At 43.2% G+C, this 22,602-nt stretch overlaps 1 protein-coding gene across 1 annotated transcript in view; it reads right to left on the bottom strand.

Moving 5' to 3' along the window:
- The window catches only part of PIK3R1 (phosphoinositide-3-kinase regulatory subunit 1), an 85,879-nt gene that overhangs the window by 19,509 nt on the left and 43,768 nt on the right, over window positions 1–22,602 (bottom strand). The window contains exons 3-7 of the mRNA XM_047729251.1: window positions 8,266–8,358; window positions 7,752–7,826; window positions 2,116–2,247; window positions 1,022–1,223; window positions 740–819 (exon numbers count right to left, since the gene is read on the bottom strand). Coding sequence (XP_047585207.1) covers window positions 740–819; window positions 1,022–1,223; window positions 2,116–2,247; window positions 7,752–7,826; window positions 8,266–8,358 — 582 coding nt within the window. The remainder of the gene's footprint in view (window positions 1–739; window positions 820–1,021; window positions 1,224–2,115; window positions 2,248–7,751; window positions 7,827–8,265; window positions 8,359–22,602) is intronic.

Raw genomic sequence — 22,602 nt, 5'->3', positions numbered from 1 at the left:
AAGCAACATCTCCACCGGTCCTGAAACTTCACTTCACTGACTGGACCCTACTATTCCCAATGACCAGCTTCTGTTAGCTAATTTTTAACAAGCACACAGGCAAAGTGTTTAGACTTTCCACAGTAGAAGAAAAATACATCAGTTTAAATTAAATCCACTGCTAACGTGGTCTACATTTCCTGCTTTGTTAAATGGCTAACCGAATGCCAGCCTGCTTTCAAAGAAGTGTCTGGCCTGCTCTAACTTGCTCCGGTGAACACCCTGGTTTCACACTGCTTGCATTCTTGAAAATGTTTATTTGGACAGACATTTCTCAGCAGACCTCCTTCCAAAACACACATTCCAAAATATTTCAAATTATATAGTAATTATAAATCCCCTACTTTATAAGTATTAGAAAGAAAAACAAGAATGTCAACAACTAAAATGAGCTCCGTAATTTATGCAACAACTGGAAGCATCAAAGTTGAGGGGACGGGAGAGAGCTCCCCACAACCCACGTCTAAAACCAAGACCATCCACAGATACTGAAATCCACAGACACTGAAAAATCCAGATACTGAAATCCAGATATAATTTCCGCATACACTACCACTCAGCCATTCTTTCTGTAAATCGCAAGGTGACACGTTATGGATCACAATTCTACCAGAAACGTACGTTCCTTCAGAGAAGGTCTAAAGCCACCATTCTAAAAAAACAAACCAGGACAGAATTTTAAAAGTTCAAAACGCCTTACCTGGTGCAGGCTGTCGCTCATTCCACTCCGTTGAGATTAAAATTTCTATAACTTTAATGAGGTGTTCAGTATTCTCAGAGCTACAAAAAAAGAGAGTTTTATTAGAAACTTGTTTTCAAAACAGCAAACTCATGTTCATTTATACACATTCAAGTCACTGTGTCTGGTAGGAAGGTGCGCGTGCATCTGCGAGAGAGCACCTTCGGAGTAAGTTGAATGATCCATCAGCTCAGGACCTCCCCCACCACCCAAAACTACACACTTCTCCTTCTTTCACCTTACCTGGCTGCTGGGAATCTGAAAAGCAGAGGGCTGAAAAGTTCAGAGAGCACTCTCGCACTCAGGAGATTCTTGCTGGAGGTCTGACAGAGCTTGAAGAAATGTTTTAGCAAATACTGAAGCGTCAGCCAATACTGATGAGGTATGTTAGGTGCCCTAATGAGCTTCTTCAACAGCTGGATGTAGTCCTCAGAGCTTTGTACTTCTACAGAGTTTAAAAAAACAAAACAAAACAAAACAGATTGTTTCTAGATATCAGTGACTAAACACCTAGAACGTTTCTGTTCTAGCTAAAGAAGAACAAGTCCCTTTAAACGAAGTCATCAGAAACAGGACACTTGTTCTTCTCATCGGAAAAGGCATTGTGAGAAAGTAGAGCTCTCAAGTCAAATGGAAATGCAAGAAACTCTTGGTGTAAGAAGCCACCAGAGGATCAGGCTGTGCTGGCAGAGATCCACCCTCTACTGAGCAGCTTCCAGTGTGATTGGCTGATTTAGAGGAGCATCAGATAAGTATCACACGTTTTGACTTTGAAGGTTACGAACCACAATTTCCTGTCCCCAAAGCACTTTAACTGAGCATTAGCTCCTCAGCATGAGAGTCCTCGTCCCTCAGCACATTCTGTAATGGCCACTTGAGGAAAATGGTAAGAACATCCCCAGTCAGTGGGTCCCGGTCCCAGGTTCCCCGAATCCGAAGATGGCACTTGGAGCGCCGCGGCCTTCCCTGACATAGTGAACTTTGTTAATGCTGATAAAAGGTTAACAATTAGCCATTTCAACATGTAGAGAATCTTCCTAAGCAAATGAGAATCTGGGTCTTCTATCGGATGCCCTGGTAAGGGAGGGAATTGGTGCTAATGGGGAGGGAGGGGGCCGGGGCGAGGGCAGATTCCTACTAATGTTTTCTAAAACATCGCTCTTTATATCTGTGACAGAAACATTTTAAAAAGGATTTCAGACACTGTGTACATTGGTTGGGCCCATTTTTCTGAATATGTGACTTATTTATTATTTATATGCTGCATTTAATAGAGTTTACATACATCTGCACATCTCAATACATGCTCATTGAGGTTTTCAGAACAGAAAACAAACCTTGGGCTAAATAAATCATTTCATTGTAAACCGCTACTGGAATGACAGGATTCGGTAAGTCCATAAGATAGCGTTTGAAAGCGTCTCCCAAAACTTGCACATCGATCATTTCCAAGTCCATGGAGGCGGCATCTGTGACAGAAACATTTTTAAAAAGATTTCAGACACTGTATATATTGGTTGGGCCCATTTTTCTGAATGTTTGACATAAACATGACACAGGAAAGGAAGCAACAGGAGGACAGCTCTAAAATTCTTGAGTATTTATGAGCAGTGTTTCTCACAGAGGTTGTTCCTGGCATTGCAAACAGACCACTTTTTCTTTGTGGAAGTCTGTCCCCTAAGTGGTAAGCATTTCGCATGATGTCTTCTGCCCGTGCCACAGGCATGTTCCCAGACGGTGAGGCAACAACAGTAAGAAAATCACGTCCCCGTTTTGAGCTGAATCAGGTCCCCCACAAGTCACAGGTTGAAGCCCTAACTCCCACTGTCTCTGAAGGTGAATATACTTGGAGACAGGGCCTTTAAGAAGGTGAATATACTTGGAGACAGGGCCTTTAAGAAGTTTAGCTAAAATGAGGCCATTGGGGCTAGACCCTGATCCAACTTGGCTGGTATCCTTTTAAGAAGAGGAGATGTGGACACACAAAGAGACACCAGGAGCAGAAGCATGGAGGGAATGCCTCGTGAGGACACAGTGAGAAGATGGCCATCAGTAAGCCAAGGAGAGAGGCCTCACAGGAAACCAAACCTGCCTGGACCTGGGTCTTCTACTCTCAAGAACAGGGGGAAAATAGGTTTGCGTGTGAAGCCAACCAGTCTGTGGAGTTTTGTTTATGTCAGCCCTAGCACACTAAAGGAGCCCCCAGAATATTTCCAAATACCTTCTGGAGGGTGTTTCTGCTCTGAGAAGGGCTCTGTCTAGGGATGGCTAATCATTTAGTAAATGCTTCCTAAAACCTCAACAGGAAAACATGAAATGCAAATCCAGAGATTGCCTAAATTTTGAGTTGCTAAATACTGCATCTCAGAAGTCATACAATTTAGCTCAACAGAGTGACTGAACAAACAGTAAGATACACAGAATTTTAGCAATCTCAAAAATAGCCATAAAAATATTTTTAACATTTTCTCCCTAATTCTGACAGGGTACTCGAATTAGGATATAACTAATCTAACCTGAAGGCACTGAACTAGCTCCTAAGAAAGATGAACACATCTGTCCAGTAAATCCTTCACCCAGAAAAGAGGTCAGGCAATTCAATAATGGGGTGATGCTAACGGACTAACTCACTCGGGATACAAAAAGGCACAGTGTCCAGCAGAGAGAGGGGATGCCTGGGCAGGAAGGGCCATGGGCATCTCTGCATGAGGAGAAGCATCCAGCTGCCGCTGAAGGAAGCACTCCAGTGACGTGAAGGCCAACCTGAAGATTATCTGCAGACTTGTGTACTCAGTGGAGAAGTGAGCTGACGAACGAAATGCTACATTTTTCAGCAGCTTTATTCTTTTTAGTGTTAAAAATCAGCTGGAACAGAAAGTTGCTGGAAGTGAAGGGAACACTTCTGGTAATTTGAATTATAATGCGGGAGACGTGGGAGACATTGTCAAGAACTGACACAACCTGGCGACTGACTGGATCATGTGGAGGCCTGGAGTCCTCCGAGGTGTGGGAGCCGGAGGAGGAAAAGGTGGCATCCTGGACGGCCAAAGGGGGTGTGATACTAGATATTACTCTGGGTTCAACGTGAAGCCACAGAAGTTCGTGGGACACATCGTTATCATACACCAAACCTGGCCCGCTCACAAGGCAGACCGTACAAAACAATCCCACACACCAATAAAGCTCAGGGAAGTGCCTCTGGTAGAGAATGCGCAGAGGTGAGCTGAAAGAGGAGAATTCTTAAACTCAGAGAGTGGAGGGGCACAGAGTTGTACCCCACAGAACGAACGGCACACATCGCATCCCCAATAAGGCTGGGGGAGGCAGTACTGGGTCTGGGCACAAAGGGCCCACGTGAGAAGTAATGCAACCACCAGTGTGCCTGTCAGCCAAAACTGTGTGCACCGCTCGAGCACTCCACAGCCACTGACCGCATGACAAGCTGCTAGGCCCGGGGCCTTCACACCCTGTATGCTTCATTTAGGAGATCTCTTTGCCCGGGGGGGGGGGGGGGGGGGGGGGTAGATTACTATTACCTAATTTGTGTATTGTCAGAATAGGACAAACTTCAGTGATGGTAAAAAACAACCAAAACAAACACACATTAATATGCTCACTACTTCACAGGCCCCTCCCTCAGGCAGGGTTTCTACTGCCTTCTCAAGCAGTGCTGACGATCCCCGTCTCTATCATGACACTTCCCAGACAGTGCAGTAATCCGGTGTCTCTCTACTACACTGAGACTATCTCAAGGGCACGAGCTGTGGCTTTTCCCTGCTCTTCCTGCTCCTCTCCGTGCCCAACACGTAGGATGTGCTTGCTAAACGTTTGTGGACTGAGCCACAGCAGGTCCTCAGGGTAATGTTAATTCACCCAAGCCCTTCTCTAACACAAGAGCTATGTTCCCAAGAGCCTTAAGCCTTTGAACAAAATCATCTCATTTGGAGTCTCGGGATTAGCCTTTGGATAAGCTCACTTTGTCAAATCCACTAGTGCTGATGACATAGTATATTATTTTTTAAATGTAGCTTCTAAAGCTCCTTAGAGTTCCTGAATTTTGTTCTATAAGTCTCCTTTTCTTCATCCAAACTATCCTAATGAGCTCTTCTTCTAAGAGCTGTGGAAATCTGTCATGTGATAACTTCTGCGGATAGCTAGGCAATACGAAACAAACTTTAGGTCTAGAATGGAGGAGTTTATACCCTCTAAACCCCAGCTTTGCATGGAGTCTGCTCAAGACAGGTCAACTAGTAAGCTTGCCAGTATGTCACCCCTCCTCCCAAAGGGATGGAGTCCCCTCCCCGGTTCACCTCTACCTAAGCCAGCAGTTCTCAGTTAGGGGTTTCCATTTTATTGCCCCATCCCCGACCCCAACCCCGACTCCCAGGAGACATGTGGCAATGTCTGGACAATTTTTGATTGTTAAAATTCAGGGACCATGCTATTGGCATCTAGTGAGTAAAGGGCAGGTGTGCCGAGGCTGCTAAAAGCCTCATTTTTAAAAGCGAGTATAATTCACATGTAACTCTATCATTACAGCAACAGGATTTGATATTTATGTATGTTACAGATGATCACCACAGTCAGTCCAGTTAGCATCTATCACCATAGTTACAGAATTTCTCTTTCCTGTAATGAGAACTTTGAAAGAGAAGGAGGCCTGCTTCGGGTCAGGAGAAACCAAAAAAAAAAAAAAAAAAAAAATCAGGAGAAAAATCAAATGAGAACAACAAAGATCTAATTCACTCTAGGTCAATACAGCAGAAAAAAAAGAGTAAGGGCTTTTGGAGTGAGACTAATTTGGGTGCAAATCCCAGCTTTGCCATCAGCGGTGAGGAATACTGCTATCACATGGGCAATATGGAGATGAACAAAATAACTTAGGAGGGTGCTAATAAAAGTGGGATGCTGTCCTCCACATCCACATCCACCCTTGGTGGATGCTTGGTAATTCACAAGCTTGGTTAAAAGCCATGAATTCTCTTTTCTCTCTCTTTTTTTAAAGTGAAGTGGCTTATCCCTGAGCTTCCTCCAAGGTATTACAGTATTTTTATGTACTGAAAAATCCTTAAGCTATTAGAGTCCTAGAGGACCCACTCCTAAATCTATCTTATTCTGCTCACAAAATTCACTTTTATGACACAGAATCCACAAGAAACCATTTTTTTACGTATGGGTTTTGACCTCAAGTGGTGAGGAAAAGCTGTCTATCAAAATACATTGCTGACGTGATTTTTGGTTACTTATTCCATCTCAAAGGTGATGTGAAGGTTTTTTTCTAAAGCTAAAGTGCATCATTTGTATTCAGTCACATTTAAAAGCTTAACCGCTATTTCTCAAATAACTCCCATCTCATCAGTCTCTGATGTCTAAACATTTCCTGTGACTGTTGTTCAGTCTGACCAATTTTCTGACCAAAACATGTATCTCAAGTTCAACTGGCTAAGGACAAAATTCAGTCTCCTTACCACTCTGGTCAGGCTGTGAGAAAGAAAGAACATGTGTTTCACCTTGAGTTTTCTGCCAGTCAGCTCCTCCTGGCCTGCTCTAGGGGGAAGGCAGGAGACCAGCCGCCAGGGCCCATGCCCTGCACATGTGAGAGGCTGGCTTCATGCACAAAATAAAAATGAAAGTTTGAAAAAAAAACTTTTTTCAAACTTCAAACATTTGGGTGGTGCATTTCAGGTAAAACTATTTACTGATAGAGATAGAATCTTTTTTTCCCAGAAACCTCTTTTCTAGAAATTGTCATGAGCTGCCTCGACTTCACATTTTCACTTACTACATTCTTTGAACAAGTACCTTGTTTAAAAGAGCTTCTTCCCGAATGAGGTTTCATTCTTTTGGTTTCAGAAGTCCAAATTCAATTATAAGAATGTGAAGCAGAGAAATATTTTTCCAAAAGAAAAATTCTGAGAGGCAATGAAGAATCTGAGAGATTTTACAAGTTGCTACAGAAGATGACTGGCCAGAATGATGGCCAGTAAATTTATTCACGTTTGTAGTTTTATTCTATTTGGCAAAGAAGAAAGGAACCAATAATGAAGGCACCACTAAGATGAAATAATTGATGTCATTTAACCAATGGTGCACCGTAGCTGGCCTGCTCTAAGGGCCACCTGTGCTCAATTCTTTCCAAGTTGGGAGTTTGGTGATAACATGCTGGCAGCCTGAAACTGACCACAGTGGGCGTAGTTACACGGTGGAAATGGGCAAATGCTATGAACCAGGCTTCCCCTACCTCCCGGAGAGTTCAGCACAGCACTGAATAGAACAGCATCATGGCATTACTTACTATAAACATGGCATGAGAAAGCAAAGAAGCATGAAAGGAAAGAAGACTGAGACAGTAAAGAAAAGGAGAGGGGGCACCTGGGTGGCTCAGTGGGTTAAAAACCTCTGCCTTCGGCTCGGGTCAAGCCCCACATTGGGCTCTCTGCTCAGCGGGGAGCCTGCTTCCCCCTCTCTCCCTGCCTGCTGCTCTACCTACTTGTGATCTCTGTCAAATAAATAAATAAAATCTTTAAAAAAAAAAAGGAGAGGAAAATGGAAAGAGACCTCTGTTAAATGACATAGACTTATAAATATTTTTAAAGCTGATCCAGATGAATCAGCTGTAGCCAACGGCACAATCAGAGAAAGACGGTCGACATGCAGAGCCAACGAAATCCCAAGGGGGTGTTCCTCTCCTCAGCAACTCCTGCAGGACCCAAAGGCTCTTTGCCGTGAGGTCAGACCACACGCCTGCAGGCAGGCAGGCACACACACACACCCCAACTCAGGAGACAAACATCAAAGTTCCGGGCTGGTTTGCACTGTTACCTTAATAGGGCAGAAGGAACTGGGTGTGATTTCTGAACTTCCTTCAAACTTAGAACACTGCACGGTTACGTTCCAGTTTTTGGTGCTTTACCTGAGACCGAAAGGTAAGAGCCATGCTTCCCATCTGTCTTTCCAGTTCCATGACACTCACCACAATCAAGAAGCTGTCGCAATTCGGCCGGGTTGCTGGAGCTCTGTGTTCTGTATAGAGTTGAACATTCCAGACCTAAGACACAAAACAGACTGAGCATGCAAAACACAGCTCTCTGGAGAACCTGTGAGCCTGCTGCCAGAAAGACATTCCAGCTTCCATCCCATATCTATTCTAGATGTGTACCAAATATTCTTGGAAGTGAACTCCTACTTATTAATCTTAGCTGGCATGTCAATAACTTTGGCAAAGTCATCTGGCCCCTAAAGAGCAAGTTAATTATATTTATTAAATTATGGAGAATTTAATAGTTTCCACACAGCAAGTACATGGTAACATGGGGTTAGGAATCAGACCAAGATTATTTCCCCACTGCACGGCAACAAAGAGCTCATGTGTCTAGCACAAGGAGCGAGAAATGTATTTAATGAATGCCCAACAGACAAATGTAAATCACAACACCCATGAAATAAGAATATAACAAGGTAAGAGAGCCCCTCTACCAGCTGATTACCTTTCTTTTCAATGGCTTCCAGGAGCTTCACGAGAAGAGGCGGAGCAATGTCGGGAGGCGCAAACTGCTCAGCGAGATCTGGAAGAGCCAAAGCTGCAAATAAACAAAATCCTACGATTATACTGAATTGGGGTAATCAAATGCATGAGACGGCAAAGAAGAGAATTTAAATACAAAACAATGTAGTTCTGACACTGGCAAACTCAGGCCTGAGCAAGACCGGGCCCGGTGCTGGGCCCTGCACTTAAGAAGGCTTCTCTCTCGAGCCCTCTTGCAGCCGGGCCTCTTTCTGTACCTTAAGGTTTGGGGGCCCAGCGGACAGGCCTGCTTCTTCCCTAGGACACACTCGGAGTACCTAGCTAGAACCCAGGAATTCCCTGCCCAACTGGCCTCTCAGGGCCTCTAACCCAGGTCCATCCTCCCCAGGGCAGAAACTCCCTTGGGAGTTGCCCCTGGGCCTGAGGCACCTGGCTTGGGCTGGGGGGGACGGGGGCGCAGGGTGGTGGTCCATTCCCCCCCGCCCCCACCCAACACCACCACACTCTGGGGCAGAACCTGGAACCCAAGAAACCCAAATTCAATTCATTATGAAGGAATAACTGTACAGGTAGGAGAATGGGACAGATTTGACTCAATAGGTCATGAATATGATTTATAACTTTAAAATATTTAGACACAGGGCACTTGCAAATGATCACCAGCCCCCTGATGTTCACATTAAGCCCCTGTGTACCTGCCACCCAAGCCTTTGTTTGCTGACACGTGTTTGGTCAATTAATATCTTAAGAAATGTGACGCTTTCACAACAGTTTTTCCATGCTTTCTCTCCGTGTTTTACCAATTGCAATGATACAAGAAGAAACTAATTGGATGGCACAAATAATGGTCTTCAGCTTCACATTTATAACTGTAGTCTCACTCCAAAAATCCATAAAGCCATTTTAAGTAAAAATATTCATCTCGTAATACACCAGAAGAGGGAGCTAAATATATTCACCTCACTCTTCTCACAAGCTGCAAAATACACCTAAAGGAGTGTCTCTATAAAAATATCTGCAGGTGTGAACTTCTCATTAGCCACCAATACAGAACGTTTTCGACACTCCAGGTTCATTCCTGTGCAAGCCTATCTAGGAATTAGCAGTTTATATAATTTAAGAAAGATGAAATATTTTAAATTTTGTTTCAGTGAACGAAAGCCTGAATGAAGCCTATCTTCCTAATACTGAGTCATCACAGAAGAAGAGTCACGATACAAAAGTCAACCTCAGAGAATGAAGCATGATTTATGTCACTTTACAAACCCTAAACCCTGTGGTTTAAGAGCCTTCTGCACAGCAGTATGCCCTGGGAGAAACAGACGCATGTGATCTTGCCCCCTATGTCAACAGGATAAAAGAAGAGCTAGAGGAGGGAAGAAAACCCCACAGCAGTACTGTGCACTAGAGCTCTCTGTGAGGACGGAAATGCCCTATTAGCTGTGCTCTCCCAAAAAAGCAGTGACTAGTCAACTAGCCACATGTGGCTATGGAGCACAAGAAATGTAGCCACCGCAGCTTAGCAAAGGAATTCTCTTACCGCTTTAAACCTAAAAAGCTGTGTGTGCTAGTGGCCACAGCATCAGAGTGCAGTCCTGCAGCCTGAGCGAGGCTAGACTCTGTCAAGAGCAAATAAGAGAGTCCTGAGCTGGCTCCGGGCTACTAAGACCCCACCATAAAGCCATCCAAGGGGACAGGGCTTTTGGGTGTCGGGCTCATCGACACCTGAGCTCAGGGCACGAAAAGTCTGTCACAGCTTCCCGGTGACTTTGTTCAACTGCAACGTCACCAAAACACGTTATGGACTTCATAAGGGAGGGACAGAAATGCCAGACTTTCCAGACAGCCATGATGCCGACAGCTGAGTGGGAACTCCATCTCCCCTGGACTCCCTGTACCTGCCCAAGTCTATGGAGCACCTGGACTGCTTGCTAGGAACACAGAGCCCCAGGTACGACCACCAACCCCTGGAATCAGAAAATCCAGGAATGGAGCTAGTCATTGTTTTTGGGTTGGCACTACATTTTAGGACATGCTATTGTGATAAGCAAATTTAGGTGGGTAACCCCCCCCAAAAAAGAACCAGTAATGTCATCCCCCAAATCTCTAAATGTCATAATGTGAAGTGTATCTGAAAAGCACTGAAAATAAAAACATCTTCCAAGTTTCATGTAGTCTTTTTCATTCAAAGCATTGTAATATAAGGATCAACTGCAAAATGAAAGAGCATATTATTTCATTTCCCCTGATAAACTGATAAACCTTTTGCCTTAGAAGATTATCAGCTCACAAAAATTGTCCTCCCCCATAAATGCCTTCTACACTGAACAAACTGGCATGTATCGTCCCATCAGCAGATGTAACAGAGGAAAACAAGGGTCGAGAAATGGGGTGGAGAAATATTAGTCAGAATTCACTGTAATGTCTCTCCTCAGCCTTCTCAAACTTACGGGGCTTAACTTAGCACACGCCAAGACACAAATAGCTAAAGATTAACCAATAAATATACACACCCACGGGGCCACTCAACGCTCGTCCAACTAATATGCCCCGTTCCTCTGTTCCCGCCCTCAGAAACTACGCAGGCCTTTTCTCTCTTTTTTTTTTAGTTAAAAAAAAAAAAAAATCTTTAAAGTTGGCAACTAAAAATGGAATTACTTAATAAAGGTTTATCTCCTTCCAGAATCTTATCAACACCATCATTTCTGCAGGCGAATTTGAAAGTTAAATTAACTGATAATTAAAGATTTCACCTAATTGCGACTGAAATATGCACCCAGCAGTTGTTTTATGACTGGGCTGGCAAATACTACATAGAAAAGGGGTTTCTACCTCTCTATTTGTTCCCTTTGGCTTGAGGAAGAAAAAAGGAAAAAAGGAAAACCTCCTTTCCCAGTCCTCTCAAATGTTTCTGTGGCAAAAAAATGGTAGTTTACCTTCAGTATCCCAAGCTACAAAATATCATGTATTTCACTCAAGAACTCAAGGGGCACCTGGGTGACTCAGTTGGTTAAGTGTCCAACTCATGATCTCAGGGTTATGAGATCGAGCCCCACACCTCAGGCTCTGCACTGGGCATGGAATGTATTTGAGATTCATTCTCTCCCCCCAGCCCCAGGCAGCCCCCCACCCCTCTCTCTCTAAAAAAAAAAAAAAGAAAAAATAAAGAAAAAATAAACTTACATGGAGTGTTGGAAAAGCACCATGCTAGCCATCAGGTACCTACAACAACACTGGGACTTTTCCCAGAGCACCCCAGAATACAGAGAAGCAAGCTAGAAGTACACAGAGAGGGTACAGGTACACTTCTTGTGATAGGTCTGTGAATTTCCCACTGAGTTTTTAATACTGATAAAAGCTGTATTACTCAAATGTCTGAATCATTATAGCTGATTAAGGTTTTGCAATGGGAGCTTTTTAAAGGAGAAATTTTAAAAGGAAAGACCTTGTTTTTTTAAATAACAATTCAGGGATTTCCTATTCTCCAGTACAAAATCTGTGATTCAATCCATTTCCCCTTTCAAATATTTAAACATAGGGACCATGAAGTCCTACCCAAGAAGTCTTTAAAGTTCGCATTTTCTACTTTAGGCAACAGGATCCATTGAAACCAAAATCTAAAAACTATTCTAAAGCAAAATATTAATTATTTCAACAATCCTAAAATCAACTATTCCTCTAATTTTATTAAGTACAGAAGGCTAATATTCCCTTTTCCATTACATCCCATTTTAAGAAATTCCAGCAGGAAATTACAATTGTTAGGCACTACCAAATTTGGCAAGTTGTTCTTTGAATGGTTCATGATAAAGCACCCACATCATACACGTCAATAAACTAAGACAGTGGAATAAAAAAAAAATACAGAATATACAGATCATATATGGTGGCTATCGTACAAAACACAAAATGACACACCATGTTCATCATGAAGTTTATATATACATTCTTACTGGATTTCGTCTTCCAGACAAATTTTTTGTACGTGAACGAGAAGAGCTTTTTGGCTTTGAAGCCTGCTGTAGCCAGTGTGTACACCTGGAGAGCCAAGTGTGCTCTTAAGAATCTGGATGAATACACAGATTCGCCTACTATAGTCCAACACCAGTTTCTGTCATTTTTTTAAAAAGATTTATTTATTTTAGAGAGAGAGGAGGAGGAGGAGAGAGAAGGGACACAAGGAGAGGGAGGAGAGAAGCAGACTCCCCACTGAGTGCGGGGTCCAACACGGGGCTCCACCCAAGGCCTGGTCCCACCACCCTGAGATCATGACCTGAGCTGAAATCAAGAGTCGGACGCTTACCCAAATGAGCCACCCAGGCGCCCCTGTCCAAGACCAGTGTTTTTCTTAGTGGGATCAGGTTTCATCAATAGAAATTAATATAAACTTAAGGAGAAAGAAGACAAGAAAGAACAGCAGAAGGGTCTAGAAGTGGGGAAGCCAAGACACGTATTGTTTCAAAAGAGGAACCAATCTTCAACACTGATAGGAACACCAATGAATTAGGTGTCCCTAGTTGCAGAAAAAATTTCTGATGACACATCAGATGCTGTGTTTTCCATTAGTTCTATTTCTCAACCCTAACCCTGGTAACGACCAACCACATGGAAGAGCAGAGAGCCTTCTCTCCAAACTCAGACCCTTCCCAAACCATGAACATGGACAGGCCCGAACAGTCCTCGGGCCCCAGTGTTGTGTGGGAGATGGTGGCATTCCTCACACGTAACACTGCCAACACCGCTACAAAGTGCAAGACGAAACCAGCACACAGCTGCACCTTTTGGAGGCGGTCTCCATAAAACAAGATATTTCAGAGTCAGTGCCTGGCGGGGACGAATGGAAAGTTGAAGCTGAAATTCTGGGACTCCACAGACGGCCCAAGCCAAGTATTTTATTACCGATGGAAGTAGCTTGGAAGTACATGAAAAACTGCCATTTACCTTTTAAAATGTCCTACAAATACACAGAAAAGAAAGTGTATATGCGAGGCGTGGGTCAATATTAAATCAAGATGTTTGTCGATTAGCTGTTGCTGAATCAGAACTTTATTTCTGTCTGAAACAACCACTCTCATTATTTCAAATGGGGGGAAAAAAAAAAAAGGTAAAATCTGGTGGGCAAAACCCTAACAAATCCCAGTCCTTGTCTGAGATAACCTGTGTAAGCACATTCATACCTATGTCCATAATGGTTAATATCCTGACGTTTAAACGTCTTAAGTTCTCCTGGCAAAACCCCAACAAATGCTGGCTAAGATGATATAGCTAAAAAAACTAAAACAAAGCCAAAAACCAGGCCAGGTTCCTTCACTCTGGAACACACCTGCTCAATCAACAGTAGTGCAATTATTAAAAGCACACATTTAAAGCCAAAGAGACCTCAGATTTAACCTTGGCTTTGCTACTTACTGAGTATATTCCTGGACACGTTAATTAGCTTAAACTTCAGTTTCTTCATCTGTAAAATGGGAATAATTATGAATGCAATAAGGACTAAATGAATAATACAGATAAACATGGTAGGCACAGTGCCTAGTATATAGAATGCACCAACGAATGGGTAGCTGTTATGAATTTACAATTATTTATGTAATCTTTTTCACTATTGCAGAATTTTAATTGTAATGGGAAATATTAAGACCAGAAAATATTATAATGGAGACAAAGAATTTTCAGTACATTTTTTTAAAAGACATTATTTGTTTGTTTATTTGAGAGAAAACACAAGCCGGTGGGGAGGGGGGCAGGGAGAACAGGGAGGGAGAGGGAGAAGCAGACTCTGCCACTGAGCAGGGATGTATTCTGGATCATGACCTGAGCAGAAGGCAGATGTTTAAGGGACTGAGCCTCCCAGGCACCCCTCAATATAGGCATTTTGAGAGGGTATACATTTCCATCTTGCCTTTCATTGTAACATATAAACAGAAGTCGTGCCTAAAATATCACATTATTTTCAATATATTGCACTTTTCCCTATAAAGACTAATCTCTTTGAGTTATGATACTTCAGTTTTCTGAACATGAAAGAAAAATGAGGTTGGAATGATACTGAACTTGGTGGAAACAAGGACTTTTGCAGGGGGAAGGAGGAGAAAAAAGTATGGGTAAAAAAGAAAATTGTGGAGTCCACGTGGAAATAACTCTTCAGCCGTAACTACATTATTTTCAGAGATAACTACAGACATATCTAGTCAGTGGGAATTAAAAGACCTGTCAACAGATTTAAATAGGAAGTTTGCAAATCTTTTCAGACACCCTAAACTAATTAGTCTTTAATATCTTTATCTTCTCCCACTTACCCCTTCTGCTCCACAGCTCAAAAACAAAGGAAAGGGATCTGAGATCTCTGCCCATTTAGTTTTATTTCTAGACTACAGCCTAGTATAGGAAAAAAACAGCAGGCACAGATTTTATTAAACATAAGCAGCTATTACAGCTTTGCTTTGGAAGGCCTTAGCCGGAACCTCGGAGTTGGAAGATCACCCACGTGCGAGATTGTACTTAATCTTTGACAGGCTAGCCTAATTAATTGTGGTTGTTACCGCCCAAACTGGAGTCTGATTTGAAGATTACAATTTACAGCATACAGTGCAAAATTAAAATGCTAGGTAGGAGGTAAGTGAGGAAGAAAGAGACTGACTCCCCTTCTGCACCCCAGGAAATAATGTAGAGGTGGAGTCCCTGGGACTCTGGGGGCTAATGATTTATAAGGGAAGTGGTCTTTCGGTCTGTTGGCTTAGAAAGATTTGCTACGAAGTGTGATGGAAAAGCCCCAAAAGGGAAGGAAAGAAGAGAAAAATCACGGGACACACCACAGTGGGTGTCTAACCATTTGTGGAATGAATATTGCTGAACATCCCTTAGGAGCCACACCCCGCTGGAAGACATGATTTCCATTTTTTTATTCCTAGCAGCCCAAGACTTACCGTCCTTATCAACCAGACTCCAGAACCGAGGAAGTTGAGCCTTACAGAAATTAAGTCATTTGGTCACGGTCGCAATCCTGAAGTTGGGCTTGTACCTGTTCCCGCCTCCCCCCACCCCCGCCCCCAGGACCTGACAAGGAAGTCCCAGTAAGGAAAGAAACCTGTGAGAAGTTTGCCAGAATTTGCTGCCAAGGCTCCCTAATTTAAGGGGACCGATGACAACGGTGTTGCATAACACAGAGATAACTGATGCTTGATCCCACCAGTGAGCAGCCACAGTACTTCTGGCATGTGCAAGTAAAACTACCCTGATAACACTCATTTCTGCCCTGGACCCAAATACGCAAGGCAGCACCTAGTCCCTCACTATCAAACCTTCCCCATACAGACCATTAACACCATAAAGAGGAAGCAAGGAGAGCCCCTGCCGTAACCAGAGGTAGGTAGGGGCTGCAGGAGAACCTGCAGACACTGGCTTCTCTCTCACTGCCCTCTGGTAATAGATTTCAGTCAAACATATGAAAATATCACGTTAAAAATGTTTCAAAGTAAAATAAAGTAGGGTCTTCCCTTGTAACCTGAGAAGCTCGTCTCTCAAGAATTAAAGATCCGCTGATCAGGAGGGCACAAAAGCCAGAGAGAACTGGGAAGACACTCCTGGTGCAACGAGAGACCTGGAAGAAACATCTTGATCTTGGCTAGACCCTCACTACCTGCGTGACAGCAGGACACTGGGAGTCCCAAGAGCAAGTGCCAGAAGAGGGAGGAACTGCAGAAGAGGCAGATTCGCCCATGGGGGAGGGGGACAGCTTCTTCACAAAGCCTGGATGGAAATCAGAGAAAAGAACCACCAGATTCCATTCTAATAACTACAGCGAGAGCTGGGTAGTTTCGCTGACATTTTAAAACATACCCACACGCTGAAGGAATTGTACAGTGAGTGCCCATTCATTCTCCTCCTCGAGTCCACAAGCAATGTTTATCTGTTTCATTACCTATCCACCCATCAATCCACCTTTCTTTTGGTGACATGCTTCAAAGGAGGCTGCAGAAATCGGTTGCTGTGGATGGAACTGCTTTGCACACCCTGTCCCCCCATCCCTACAATGAAGCCTTAACTACTGTCATGACAGTATTTGGAGATGGGATTTTTGAGAGGTAATTAGGCTGAACTGAGGTCATGAGGGTGGGGCCATCACAATGGGACACGTGTCCTTCTCAGACTCTAGAAACCTCCCCCTTTCTCTCTCTGCCATAGGAGCACAGGAAGACAGGCAACTGGGTGTAAGCCAGGAGAGGCTGGGACCCAACTGTGCCGGCTCCTGGACCTTGGATGTCCAGCCACCTGAACAAGGGTGAACAAATAAAGTCTGCTGTTTAAGCCACTCAGCCTATGGTATTTTTGTCACAGTTGCCCAAGGTGACCGAAACATCAATGCACTCCACCCGAAGAAAGAAAGGAACTGCAAGTCTAGGGAAAAAAATCAATGTCAAATAGAATTCTACGGGGATTTAGTAAATACCTTCTGTGGATCAGAATATTCGCCAAGGGCAGTGCTTTCTAAACTTTACCTGATTCAATCAATAACCTGATTGGGATCCAGGTGGGGCTACAGGATTCTGCAGATCCAACAAGCTCCCAGGTGAGGCCGGTGCTGCTGGTCCCTGTAACATACTTGGAGTAGCAAAGGCTGAGTGTGAGCCCACCAATCCCAGAGAGAAAATCCGGATCACTCCAGGAGAGAGAATCCCAATGGTTAACTGGCATACTTCACACGTATTGCCGAAATGCCCTGGGCTTTGAGGGCTGGTCTTATACCAGATCCCAGGAGCCTAGCATCTAAACATGTGTTGTGCAGACGACAGGACTGACTCGGAGGGTCTAGCTATCAAATCTCATCAGCTCTGGTATCATACCTGATTAGAAATCAAAGGAGTAAGATCAGTGAGATCTGTTTACCTGTGTACTGCTGTGTGTGGGGAGAGGGGTCCCCTGGGTCACAACTCATAAAGGTCCCAAAGTTAAGTTCAGGCTGACGACCAGCACCCAGTTCCCCTGACATCCACAGCAAAGCTTTCCCGAAGGGCCACACTCAAGAGGACACAGCCGGTTACACTGTGCTAGGAGGAGAGGAACAGAAAGTATGACTACCCCAGCTACAAGGACCACCACTACTACCACCGGCATGGCGATGCTACTGCTTCTACTACTGCTAGTTCTTGCGTATTTAACACTTAGTACTGGAAACTGTGCTCAGTGCTTCGTGTGCCTGATTGTCATTTAATCTGGGCAACCTTGTAAAATACTCTTAATTGTCCCCATTTTACAGGTAAGGAAACTGGGCCTAAGAAGAGTTAAGCACATTAGCCAAAGTCATGCCAGCAGTAAGTGGGAAAGGAATGATTTCATAGGACAGACTGACTTCAAAGCGAGCAGTAACACTCCATGAATCTTGGGTGCCTCCTCAGGGGGAGGCACTACAGGACTCCACTCCGCACAGGGGGTGGGGGGTGACCAAGCCATGACAAGAGAATAAAGATCAAAAAGCATATGGCAAGAAGAGGATCCCCAACCCACCTCCCCCACCCCCAGCCAGTGACAACCCTTAGTGACAAGGGGTGCATTTGTTCAACACAAGCTCTGGCCAGCGAGCCAGCTTCTCACCATCACCTTATCAGGACTAAACCCCTTGCCAGTCAACTCGGCCAGGCTAAATATTTTAAGGACAGCATTTATTAAATATTTTCTCATAAGACTAAACTAAGCACATTCTTCCCCAAAGATGTAATGGGTTTTATTCAGCTAAATATAATTAGCTAGCTTATCACTTTCAGCAAGGTACAGATGGACTATTCTAGTTAATCATCCGGAGGAGAAAGACCCCAGCAAATGATTGACAACCGCATAGGTGTTTTAATTTGTATTACAAAGGATTCCAAAATGAAATCCTCATAGGATACACTTAAGAGTCATATGAAAGGAGCCGAAGTGCTCATGATCATAGAGGGAGAGAAAAGGAAAAGGATGACCCGTCTGTGGGGCTGGGAAGAAAAAGAAAATAAGAACAAAAAAAGACAAGGGGCCAGAAAATAATGAACAGAGAATTGCCCATCAGCTATTGCAGAAAAATTATATGAGAAAATGTGTATTCAGATTTTTTCAACGGAAAACATTAAAAAAAAATCACTGATAAATGAAACTAAAGTATCCATTTATAATAAAGCAATTAGTAGCAACTGCTAGCAATTTTAAGATAAAAGTACAAACAACCCTTAATAATTATGTGAGCAATCAGAATAAAAAATAAAAATCAAACAATATGCTTTCACTAGCTCAGACAAATGTGATTAATTCTGGGGGGCTATTAAGTCTCCTTACCTCAGAATATATACTATGATCCCTGCTGAAGTGAGCCAGAGATTATTCACCTCTCAGCTACAAAAATCCAGGGACTTATGCCGGCTGCAATTTTCCATCTGAGGACACCAGTTTTGGAAGGGTCAATTTGGGTAGCAGTTGGACCCTATTATTACACTCTCAAAAAAGCCAGGGTAATACATAGTACTTTGTCACACACACAGGTATTTTTGTCATATCCATCTACCTTGTTTTAAATATACAGGAGGCCCTACAGACAGAGCAAAAGCAAAATATAAACTACATATCAATTACAGAAAGTCTGACCATGTTCCCACGAAGATTCTCAGAAATAAGCTAAAAAAAAACCCCAACCCATATAGATGGGTGATATCTGAGGAGTGGGTGCATTTGATAATTGCTTCCAAGTCAGCTGGGGAAAAGTGGCTATGTCACATAAGCCAGAGTGAATGGATCAAAGACGAGGAGTAAAGTAAAAAATTAAGGGGGACCCAGAAACAGAACTGTTCGGTCAGTGATTGTAACCAACAGTTGGGACTCTTGATGGACAATACTCTGTACCAGTTTGCAGATTTCACACTAAAACTGCCCCAGCCTGAGTGGGGATGGTCAGGACAATGTGGGTCACCTATTATGGATAGGACTGTGATGCTGTTCATGAAAAAGGTGCCCTGGGGGACACCCCATAGGGGGAAGCCGCCGCTGACCACTGTGCCTGTGCCTCTCCAACGTTCTGGTCTCAGAGCCACCGCGGTCCTAGCAACTGTGACAGACTGCGCCCTGCCTCTCCCTCCTGCACCACCTCTGCCTTCACTTCAAAGGGAAGTGACAGGGCCTGAACCGCAGGAGGGAGTTTTGTACATTTTGTTCTATCAGATTAGGCCTCAGTAACTTTATGAATTATGAGCTGTCAACTTCTTTTTCATCTGCTATAGAATATGCTTCTTAGAAATTGGGGCTATAAATAAAACAACAGATGTTTTTTGCTGGCTTCAACAGGAGCCTGGGTCATTTTTTTTAAAAAGGAGCTATAAATTAAGTGAATTAATCCAAAAGGATGTACTAGGTTTCCCCCTGTTGGTCACTTTCTGCATTATTCCAAAAGATTCACGGATCCATTTTACTCCATAAAATACTTTTTGGGGCCACTGTATATAATCTACTGAAGAAACTAGAAAGGGCTTTATAACACACTGCATCCTTTCTGTGACTTCTATTTAAAAGGGAAAAAAACTACTACTAGATGCCTTACCTATGCTTATTACTGGATGACACCATAAACAACCAAAAAGCCACTGTTCAGCGGCAGACAAGAGGTAAAACATGAGTTCTAGATGCTTCTCTAAGTGACAGGTTGGGAACTTTGAGGAAAACATTTCATACCTCTGGGCCTTCACCTAACAGTGATGTGATAAGGTTTAGCTAAATAATTTTAAAATAACTTCTAGTTCTTAAATCTGTAATTGGAAGATAAAAGTCGAGGAAATCACAGGGCCAACGTAAAACCACTGAATTACATTTCAACATGAATTACTTTATAAATAATCTTATTCTCTTCAGCCATTATGTTGTTGTATCACATAGCTGACAAAAATCACAGGAGGGCACCAAGGAGAGGGCTGGAGATGGTAGCAGGAAAAAAAAGTTACTTCAAATAAGGGTGGGGCGGGTCAGGGAAAAAAAATCAATTAAATGCATTAAAAGAAAGCAAAAATGGCAAAATTTAATTATATTTCATTGGGTTACCTTAACCTGTAATTTCTGACAAGGGGTGGGGAAACTTTTCTGAGGTTGGCTTTTCAACTGAGATACAAACTTTCACTTTGTCAGCATGAACACTTTCAAAAGAAGTAAAACATTTCTCCAATTTGTATCCAGATCCAACAGAAGACAACTTACTGTGTGTTCTTAAATGTATTCCAAAGTCATGACTGCTACAAATCAAAGAATGCAATTTCTACTCAGTTTCTATAGATCACAATTTGGAGGAATGGGTGTGGAGACCAAGAAATTGAGAGCAACATATGAGTCAGGCCAAGGGAAGGGAAGGAGGGAGGGCAGTCAGTGGCCTAGATACTGCTCGAGTCACTTGGCTTACTTCCATGAGTCACGCTGACAGCCTTGGAAAGGACATCAGTCTTATTTTGCGTGTGGGAAGAACTGAGAGGTTAGGTGACTACAACAAGATCACTTGTTCAGTGCCTGGCAGAGCAGACACCAACAACCCACGTCCGTCTGAATCTAAGGGCCCTGCTCTTTCCACTTCCCCTTTGATCTCTCCTACAGGTAGTTTTTTCTCCTCTTCTCCTCAGTTTCCGATTTAAGTTGCTTGTAAATGCAGCCCTTTTTAACATTTTGGAATTTCTGACCAACACATGCTGGGTTCTAAGAGATAGGAGGGAGGGTCCGTGCAAAAGGGGCTCCCCATCTACACGGTCAGTGAATACAAATGTCTGTGATCAAACACGTAAAGGGGTTAATGAGAAGTAATGATACTCAGGGGAAAGTGCTCTGTTCCCCAAAACCTAGATCTTTGTAAGTTTATTCAATTCCTTTTGAGGGGATTAGTCTTCAGTCCTTTGGAAGGTGATACATTCTCAAACATGTGGTAGTAAGAGGCGATCCCAAATCAAACAAGATCAGAAGGAAGACACCAAAGGCTGCCCTTCACATCCGAGGCTCTCCTTACCAAGATGCTAATAATGGCTAGCGCTTACCACGATGCACTTAGTATATGACAGGTACTGTGCTAAGTTGTTTTAATGAAATTATCCCATTATGGGGCAGGTTCTATCCACAGAGTTCATCTCCATTTTACCAAGGGTAACTGAGGCTCAGAGATGCTAAGTGATTTGTCTAGGCTCACACAGCAGTACCCGTCAGAGCCAGGACTTAAAGTGACAGAGGTTTAGACATAAAGGCTGCTCCCCTCTAGGGATCCTTATTTACTAATGGAGTGTTATCTCACTGGGTTCCTTTAGGGCACCTAGTTTCCTTAAAGACTTCATCTTTTTTTTTTTCTTTTTTTTTTTTGGGTACAGCACAGTCCACTATCCTGGCAGGTGGGACCACCTAGAGCCAGACAACAAAGTTAGAAAAAGAAGAGTTCTCTAGCTCAAGAACAGATGTGGAAAGTTGAGAGCTCAAGAACAGCACCACTCTGCTCCGTGACTGGCCCATTTCTCTAGTTACTGTCTTTTTCCAATTCTGTGACATTCTACAAGATGTTGAACATACCTGCGAAGTGAGGGCAGAATGTGCCAGTCATGGTGACAACCCACCTCTCAAATCCTTGAAAAACAGTGTGATACCAACCATTTCCATGGTCCTATGTTCTACCAGATGATCATTCATTTTGGAAGAAATGACAGAGATACACATGAGTAAGAAACCCACCAGAATTGACAGAAATGGTCACCACGCAGAATGTATATCAGAATTTCAGAGCCAAAGAGTGACTTTAGTACTCTGTAATGATGCGATCCAAATCTAAACCATACATGTTAATTTAAAATTTTCTAGTAGCCACATGATGGGTAAAAATAAACAGAAGAAAATTTAATCTTTTATTTAACCCTATTTATCCAAAATATGATCATTTCTACATATAAGCAAGATAGAAGTTATCAATGGGATAGTTTACATTCCTTATTTCCTCTTTTACGCTCCCGGCACATCTCCGTTTGGATGAGCCACATTTCAACAGCATAGTGTGTGACCGTGACATGTGACTGGGGGATCTGTACTGGGCAGCACAGCTCCAGGAAACACGGCCTTCAGCTCTCCCCAGCGTGCGCAGTCTGCTGACCGCAGCTGACAGAAGTGCCATGATCAGGGAATGGCTGCCACAGTCCAGCTAGGGAGTGAGGCAATCTGCGGTCCACTTAGGTTCACATCTTGACGGTATGAGCCTCAATAATGTCATTTGTAAGACATTATAGTGATCATTAACATGTTCAACACTGGCTACAAGACAAATGACCATAAAAGGCGC

The sequence above is a fragment of the Lutra lutra genome, chromosome 5 (genome assembly GCF_902655055.1).
Source record: "Lutra lutra chromosome 5, mLutLut1.2, whole genome shotgun sequence".
NCBI classification, from domain to species: domain Eukaryota; kingdom Metazoa; phylum Chordata; class Mammalia; order Carnivora; family Mustelidae; genus Lutra; species Lutra lutra.
Note: the sequence above shows the minus strand (reverse complement) of the source record. Positions and strands in the feature narration are given on the sequence as shown.